The 9,076-nt window shown below is 34.8% G+C and overlaps 1 protein-coding gene across 1 annotated transcript; it reads right to left on the bottom strand.

Annotated features, from left to right (window-relative positions):
* Positions 1–235: 235 nt before the first annotated feature.
* Positions 236–5,851, bottom strand: LOC111717006 (uncharacterized; the record flags this gene model as incomplete). The annotated part of the gene is given in 11 exon segments (XM_023492520.1): positions 236–331; positions 798–873; positions 1,151–1,240; positions 1,650–1,716; positions 2,100–2,186; positions 2,347–2,427; positions 2,651–2,876; positions 2,956–3,558; positions 3,632–3,904; positions 4,211–4,455; positions 5,792–5,851. Coding segments are annotated over 11 exon segments (1,904 nt in total), but the record flags the coding sequence as incomplete, so codon positions are not given.
* Positions 5,852–9,076: the final 3,225 nt, after the last annotated feature.

The raw sequence follows: 9,076 nt of genomic DNA, 5'->3' as shown, positions 1-9,076 counted from the left end.
AGACAATGTTTTATTTTCTTTAATTTTTTTATTTTTATATGCAATTTCTCTGCGAAAGTGAATTGCAAGAGAGAAATAAATACTTTCCGAGTCAAATAACGGATTTTTAAATCAGATTTAGGTTTCAAGAGTACCATTGCAAATCGGAAATTATCATCTTTGCATGGAGGGTCACTTGAAATTACGCTTACAGTCCCTTTAAATCCAGGTTTTACTGGTTATGAGTGAACTGTACCTGCACTGGCTGCTGGATCCATTTTTACCGCAATATCTCCTGCTGCAGGGGTAGTCATCCTGATCTCCCTCATAGTAAAGACGGTCACAATACCTCCTAGATAGGATAAATATTATACAGACGGTCACAATACCTCCTAGATAGGATAAATATTATACAGATGGTCACAATACCTCCTAGATAGGATAAATATTATACAAACGGTCACAATACCTCCTAGATAGGAGAAATATTATACAAATGGTCACAATACCTCCTAGATAGGATAAATATTATACAGACGGTCACAATACCTCCTAGATAGGATAAATATTATACAGACGGTCACAATACCTCCTAGATAGGATAAATATTATACAGATGGTCACAATACCTCCTAGATAGGATAAATATTATACAGACGGTCACAATACCTCCTAGATAGGATAAATATTATACAAATGGTCACAATACCTCCTAGATAGGATAAATATTATACAGACGGTCACAATACCTCCTTTATATTATACAAACGGTCTCTGTACCTTCTAAATAGAAGAAATGCAAAGAAAAAAAAACCTACTTGCAACAAGTTCCACGCCTGCTGCAGTTCCTACAGAACTCTCTTGGCGTGCACCAACTGTCATTGTTCCAGTCGTCTACAGTAAATTAAAGAGTGAAATTCAGCCATTTTAAAGCAGACTGACATTTTCTTTAATTTTACAATACTTAACATTTATTATAAGTTATAGTTTATAGAAAACATTTTTTCGGAATGACAAATTTAAACAAATTTCACAGAATTTAGAACAAAATTATTCTGAATTATGCATGCATTTAAAAGTTAAAAAAGGAAACTTTCATCTTAATTAAAAAAAAAAAATTATTATTATAAGAAAATCCAAGAGGAGCGCGATAAAAAAGGGTAACACATACCAAACCATTCATCCTCCTTCAAACCATTGTTCTTGTTGTTGTTGTGACCATCGCCAAACCAAGATCCAAAATTCAGATCAAAATTCAACCCTAAATCAAAATGCTGATCAAAAGTCAGCCAAAAAAATCAAATAAAGATTAAAAATCAAACAAAATCCAGATAAAATTTAACCTAAATCCAAAATCAAGATAAAATAACACTCAAACCAAAATCCAGATAAAATTTAACCCAAAATCCAGGATAAAATTTAGCCCAAAATCCAAACTCCAGATAAAATTAAACCCTAAATCCAAAATCCAGATAAAATTTATTCCAAAATCCAAAAATTTAACCTTAAATCCAAAATCCAGCTCAAATCCAAATTTAACCTTTTATCAAACATCCACATCAAAATTTCAGATCACATTATAACCCTTAATCTAAAATCGAGAAAATTTCAACCCTTAATCAAAGTTCCCGAAGTTATGAGAGAGTATATAGCTTGTTAAATTAACCAACCTCCATTTGTGCCAAAGAACTTTCCGCTACGATCTCTTCCCTTCTGGAGAATACCCTGCACCTCGTCCTAAAATATATTTTGAAAAAAGCTTTGTTACATTGAAAAGGTCTAGAGCTACTACCCTTCATAGCACTGGTAAGATTGTGTTTGCTCTCATCGGACTGATGTACAATCACACATAACTCTTAAATTATACACCTTTTTTGAGATTGTCCAGGGTACAAAAATCAGACTCACAGAAATTAACTTATTAGGCTTTAGCTGTAGGGCTGTGTACACATATTAATTGTACAGTATTGCAAAGGCAGAGCGGTATAGGTTGGTTCAAGGCCAAATTTAAAATTAGCTCACAAATAAACTTCAAGTATATCAAAAACAAATTGACAGCACTGGCAATAGTAACAAGAAAAATATGCAACTAAGCTATTCATTCAAAATAAGTATCTCACCTTGACAAAGATAGATTCAAGACAATAATCAAACAGAGTTCTATCAGCTACTCCTGTTCTTAAATCCCTGTACTGGTCCTTACAGGTCTAGGAGAAATAATTCTAATAAAGCAACCTTATGAAAGAAAAACATAACTAAAATACATTGGCTTAAACAAAAGATTAATTAAACCAAAAAGGTAAGTCTGCCAAAAATAGAAATATTTCGAAAAGGAAATGCTAAAAATTTAAATGAAAGACTGCTTACCGCATTATTAACATCCAACAGTTCAATAGCAGACAGAACATGATACTGATAGTCTACACAAGCATCTTCTGGACGGGAAGTCTAAAAATCATTTAAGTTAAAAACTATTATAACTAGTTTTGAAACAATTCCTGCTTTGAAAAATAATATCCCCCTAAAACTAGAATTAGAGCTAAGTAAATAACATTTCCCTCATACTACCAAGTTTCCCAATCAAAATTTGAGACAAATCAAGGAGTTCATGATTTGTGAATGGACATCCAAAGAGATAGAGAATACTACTTTGTTAATATATGTTAATCACCTTGTAAGAGTCAACTGCTATTAAATCCATAGTCTTAGATTCAATCGGAGTAATCAGATCTTTGCTCATATAGACATCTTTGTTATCAAAAACATCTTTGATGACAAAGGAATTAGAACTAGCTTGATCTGCTGCATATCCTTTATACCCAGTAACTTCCATTGGATGAGAAACTTTCCTTGGACTAGGTTTATAGGAAGATTCAGCAGAATACCTAGGTTGGCCTCTAAAATAGAAAAATTGAATATTTAGATAAAAACATATACATCTTAACATTAGAAATTAATGTAAATCAAAATTCATACCTAGCCGCATATCCATAATATCCATCAGCCTCAGCCCGACGATAAAGAAGATCTGGCTTTGGGGCATCTTTGTAACTGGAATCCATGTAGCTAGGCTCCTTGTAGCTGGCATCATTCTCCATGTAGCTAGGCTCCTTGTAGCTGGCATCAATCTCCTTGTAGCTAGGATCCTTGTAGCTGGCATCAATCTCCTTGTAGCTGGGCTCCTTGTAGCTGGCATCAATCTCCTTGTAGCTGGGATCCTTGTAGCTGGCATCAATCTCCATGTAGCTGGGCTCCTTGTAGCTGGCATCAATTTCCTTGTAGCTGGGCTCCTTGTAGCTGGCATCAATTTCCTTGTAGCTGGGCTCCTTGTAGCTGGCATCAATCTCCTTGTAGCTGGGCTCCTTGTAGCTGGGCTTCTCGTAGCTGGGATCCTTGTAGCTGGGATCCTTGTAGCTGGGATCCTTGTAGCTGGGATCCTTGTAGCTGGGATCCTTGTAGCTGGGATCCTTGTAGCTGGGATCCTTGTAGCTNGTAGCTGGGCTCCTTGTAGCTGGGCTCCTTGTAGCCGGGCTCCTTGTAGCCGGGCTCCTTGTAGCCGGGCTCCTTGTAGCCGGGCTCCTTGTAGCCGGGCTCCTTATAACTGGGCCCCATATAGCTGGCGTCCTTGTAGCTGGGCTCCTTATAGCTGGGCCTCTTGTAGCTAGCATCAATCTCCTTGTAGCTGGGCCTCTTGTAGCTGGCATCAATCTCCTTGTAGCTGGGCCCCTTGTAGCTGGTGTCCTTGTAACTGGCGTCCTCGTAGCCAAAATTATTATTTGCCTTACTCACATCTCTCTGAACAGTTGGAAAATAACCATATTGAGCGACTGAGGCTCCATATCTAATGGCAGACGATCCATAAATATTGCTCGAATCTTCATATCTAAGGTTGGAACCATCTTCGAGTTGGTGTTTGTTTAAAGTCCTTCAATGAGATCCAAATTAAGAGAAGACTTAAAGAAACTGTAAGCGTAATTTCAAGTGACCCTCCATACAAATATAGCAATGCCCAATGTACAACGACACCCTGAAAAGCTTTGTCTGATCAAGTATGAACTTCATGCTTTTGTTTTTATTTTTATTTTTATTTTCGTGTCCACAAGAAAATACTTGAAAAATTATAAAAATGTAACATTTCCAATTTTTTATCAAATCAAAGTCTAAAGGGTACCATTGTAAGTCGGGCATTGTCATCTTTGCATTTGGGGGTTCTTAAAAATAAAAATTTTACCTTTGATCAACTTTTTTGTTGGACCGATGACCTTGATGCATGAATTCAGAAGCATATGGAGACAGCCTGGATGGTTTGCTATGTATTTGCCTAGGCCTAGCTGTGTAAGGAACCAAGCTACTCGGAACAACACGATTGTTAACATGAGACCTTGATTGTCCATAGTTGAACTGTAGTGGTGGTTTCTCCTCATGCATACTCATGGTTTCAATAGTATTGTATCCATCAATGATCTCTGGTAATTCCTAAAAATTCCAAAAAAAAATTGCTAAAACATGTCAAGCTCAAAAATTACAATGGTAGGCGATTTATCGAAACGATGCAGAAGCCTTTTTTATTTTAGTTGATTGTTCACAAGCTTTTTCGAATTACAAGTTTACGATTAATCAAAGAGAATATTTTTTAATCAACAATTTATCTTTGTTTATGTCACGGGCAGCCGTAGTACATATGAATTTCCGAGCCGGGTCAACCTTTCATGTCCCAGTTTGTACTGTACCTAACTCTATGGACAGGACTAGCCAGTGCAACAAGGTTGACGCGGTCAGACTTTATGCTTCCATTTAGGTGGAATTTACTTTTACTAAAGGGGCAGAGGTGCGTGATGTATCTATGCGGATAAAAAGCTTGATATGTATAAAAATTGAAATCTAAAGTCCTCTTCATCGTTTAAATATAATCGCTTACCACTGTATGGCATTATAGGTAGAGTGGGGGGAAGAAAACTTTTTTCAATATCCACTGTAAACGTAGTTTTTTTCAATTTCCACTGTAAACGTATTTTTTTTAATATCCACTGTAAACGTAGTTTTTTTCAATATCCACTGTAAACGTAGTTTTTTTTCAATATCCACTGTAAACGTAGTTTTTTTCAATATCCACTGTAAACGTAGTTTTTTTCAATATCCACTGTAAACGTAGTTTTTTTTCAATATCCACTGTAAACGTAGTTTTTTTCAATATCCACTGTAAACGTAGATTTTTTCAATATCCACTGTAAACGTAGTTTTTTTCGATATCCACTGTAAACGTAGTTTTTTTTTCTCACAAACTCTGGTTTACTAATCTTTAAAGCCCAATGACTTAGACCTTACTAGAAACATCAAAGGTTGCAAATAAAATAAAACATAAAATATAAAATAGGGATTTGTGGCAAAGACTTAATTCCTAGTCTTAATGAAAGGTTCAATTTGTAAATAATTAAATCATTATGTAAATTTGTCTGTGGTAGACAATTGAAAAGGGATAGAAGTTGTCCAAGAGCTGGCATATTTAAGGTAAACAAATTTCAGCATCAAAAAACAAAAAGGGTAAATCCATAGATTAATTAAAATAACAGATAGAACACTAGATGTCGTCTCACTAGATGTCGTATTTTCAAGATTTAGGAGTTTTTCGTTCACAAAAACCGTGAGGCAAAAGCTCAAAAGGCTCTCAGTCTTGTGATTCTACGCCGACTGTGCGTAACTCCTTTGGGTTTCTGCCTCAGGGTTATTGAGAACAAAAAATCCCGTAATATCGAAAAGACAACATCAAGTGTCCTGTCTGTTATTTTAATTAATCAATAGTATAAAATCTAACCGCATTCATCTTGAGTATTCTTCCTGTGACCGTTCCCAACATCCAGAACAGTAGCAACATACTAAATAAAGATGTTTACTGCGTAGGGATTCCCAAATAATATTGAATCGTTTAAGGCTATAAACTACAATTTTCGGGACGCTCTGTAATTGTATAGTAAACATTAATTTGTCCAAAATTCAAATAAAAAAGAAAGTAAACAAAACTATTTGGATCAATTGTTTTTCATAACTATCATAGAAATAAAAAAAATAAACAAATGTTTACAATTTCAAATAACGATTTTTATTTCTTACTGATTATATTCTTATAAGGATCTCCATCAGGCACCGTGGATTTAATGTAAACCAAACAGTAGCTTATTCATTCAGATACAGTTTTAGTAAGATTTAAATTACTATGATTAAGCAGAATAAAACAAGGAAAAACACGATGTTCAAACCACAGAAACAAAATAACGATTGAATTAATCTAAACAAAAACATTTACCTCAGACCTAAGACTAAACTCTACACTTGGATGAGTTGGATCAACTGATTTTAAGAAGTGAGAAAAATTAGCTTTTATTGTGATTTCAAACTTGTTTTCTGTGCAGTACACTTCGTACTGCAGAATTTTAAAACTACAGGGTCAACAATCATCTACATCAAAACAAATATATGCAGGGTGTCCCAATAAACATGGGAATTCAGTGACGAATTCGATATCGTCTTTTCAAATAATTCTTTGATTTAGTATAGTGAAGCCTACTGGGAAAGCTATAATCTGTAGGAGTTTCGTCTGCTATGTTCACATTTTGTTTGTTTATGTTTTGACTGCATACGGTTGTACTTAGTAAAAAAAGAAAATTGCAGCATACAAACAGAGTAAACTTGCCAGTCTTCACTGTTCATCTTGCGGAGACATTATAAACACATCTTTGCAGTCTTTTACCCTTTTCATAAAATAAACTCTAGCAGACATAATAATATTATGGCTGTTGAAATTAGGTATTACAATGCTAATTCATAACAAAGACGATATCGAGTTCGTCACTGAATTCCTATGTTTTTTGGGACACCCTGTACAATAGATTTCCTTCGAGAAAAGTTAGATGTTCTTCAACAGGGCAAATACTGCCCCCCCCCCCTGTAATGTACATTGTACAGTGTATAGACGTTTTAAAATTGCAATTCTATAAGTAGTAAACCCTATATTATTTCACTAAAATATAATAATCAATATATGGCTGTTTTCGGTGGTTATGAATATTATGATAGCCGGGGGCGGGGGCTACTCAAAACCACCCCTGCCTGGACGTATTTCAGATATCCAACCTATAATTATTGAACATTAATAGCCACTGCATGAATTTGCCAGGGGTATGAGGGGGGGGGGGGGAATTCGGGAAATTTTCAGGGGCGACAAATTGCAGAAAGAGAGGTGACTATGATTTAATGTAAGTTTAACTGTTTACAGTGCATCCTTGGTCGTTTTTTTATTTAAAACTGAAGAGGTCATGGTTTCCCCTGAAAATGTAATAATAATAAGATTCCGTCGGGTCCAGCTGATGGTTTTCAACATTTACGGATTTTTATACTCCCTACCGGCGATACTATACATATTGTATATATACTCTATGCTTTATTGTATGCCGAAGAAACAGGTTTCCAAATCCTCAATACTTTTCAGTTTTATGGGTTTTGTTTTTATACACTCCAGAATATATTATAAGATCGAATATAACCGGGTTATTCATTCATCAAACACTTTCTATTGTTTATTTTTTATGTGTACTTGGTTACTCATCGGTTTCACTTTTAACACTGAAAGCTGCAGACAGTAGCGCAACTAGCACTTTTTTGAGGGGGGGAGGGCTAAATTTGATTTTTAGGGGTTTGGGTGGCGGTTACAGGGGGGCTAGCCCCCCTTCTAAAATTGTTTTTGAAAAAAGCTGTTTTTCAGGATTTGCAGTAAAAAAACATATTGTTTAAAAAATATACTTCCAACAGCTTTAAAATGACCGACATAAGTAAATTAATCAAACATGTGCACAAATCGCCAACAAATTGTTGTTCTTCTAGTGTCCACCACTTGTAGTCTACAACAGTTTTTTTTAAATTCATCCACTATTCATATTTGTCCACTATATAGTCCCTTAATCAGAGGTCTGTGCAGTCTTATATAGTGTTGTATAGGCTTAATGCGATAAAAAAGCACTTTTGATCGCTACTAATCTTATTTCTATCTGTTGCATCTATAAAGAGAAAATTGTTAAAAACGACTCATACCGAAGAACGTAGTGTCCATACAAATTGAGAAATTTGCAACATGCGACTTAGACCGTAAAAAAATCTATTTAATTGCAAACAAATCATTCAGATATTACAACCTATAGTCATCGATTATCTTTCACCACATTTGTATATAGTTGATTTTTCATAATAGGTTTTAATTGTTATGATCTGAGAGTTACTTATAAAAACATTTATTCCTGTTTCGAGGATTTTTGGCAATGAAGACGACATTTTCATATTTTCCAGTAATGTTCGAAAACAAGTTGTAAGCTAAATATTATTTTAAAAAACAAAATCAAAACATATTATGAAAAATCAACTATAGACAAATGTGGCAAAAGATAATCGATGACTATAGGTTGTAATATCTGAATGATTTGTTTGAAATTAAAATGATTTTTTTACGGTCTAAGTCGTACGTTGCAAATTTCTCAATTTTTTATGGCCACTACGTTCTTCGGTATTTGTCGTTTTTAACAATTTTCTCCTTATAGATGCAACAGATAGAAGTAAGATTAGTAGCGATCAAAAGCGCTTGCATTAAGCCTATATCCCCTTTCATTTTTCGCGAACGTTCCCTTTAAGTAGTAAGTAGTTCCTGGCAGTAAATTGAATATATTTCGTCTGTCTGTAATCCATAATAGTTTTTCTGTCGAAGTCCTTATCCCTGTTTTCCTCTCATAGTCTGCAAAAGTCCTAATGGTCCACTATAATCCTTTTTATAATTCTTGTTATTCTCCTTAGGTTCTAAGGTTTTGTGTAACCTTAAATGGTATATGTATTGTAATACTCATGAGAAGTAACATATATGCAGGTTTTTTTTTTGAGAGGATAGATTAAGGATGACTGACTTTCTTGAAGGCGAAAACAATAAAATAGTTAGAAATTCAATTAAAAAAAGATGTACGAAGCGCCTAAGAAAAATCTTGATATTTTTTCTATTGATTTGATAAAAGATGGACCACAATCATGATCATACTGGAGCCAAGTGAGGGGGGGGGGGGGGGGG

This window comes from Eurytemora carolleeae, unplaced genomic scaffold (genome assembly GCF_000591075.1).
Source record: "Eurytemora carolleeae unplaced genomic scaffold, Eaff_2.0 scaffold1578, whole genome shotgun sequence".
Lineage (NCBI taxonomy): Eukaryota > Metazoa > Arthropoda > Copepoda > Calanoida > Temoridae > Eurytemora > Eurytemora carolleeae.
The sequence above is the reverse complement of the archived record's forward strand: the minus strand, read 5'-3'. Positions and strand labels throughout refer to the sequence as shown.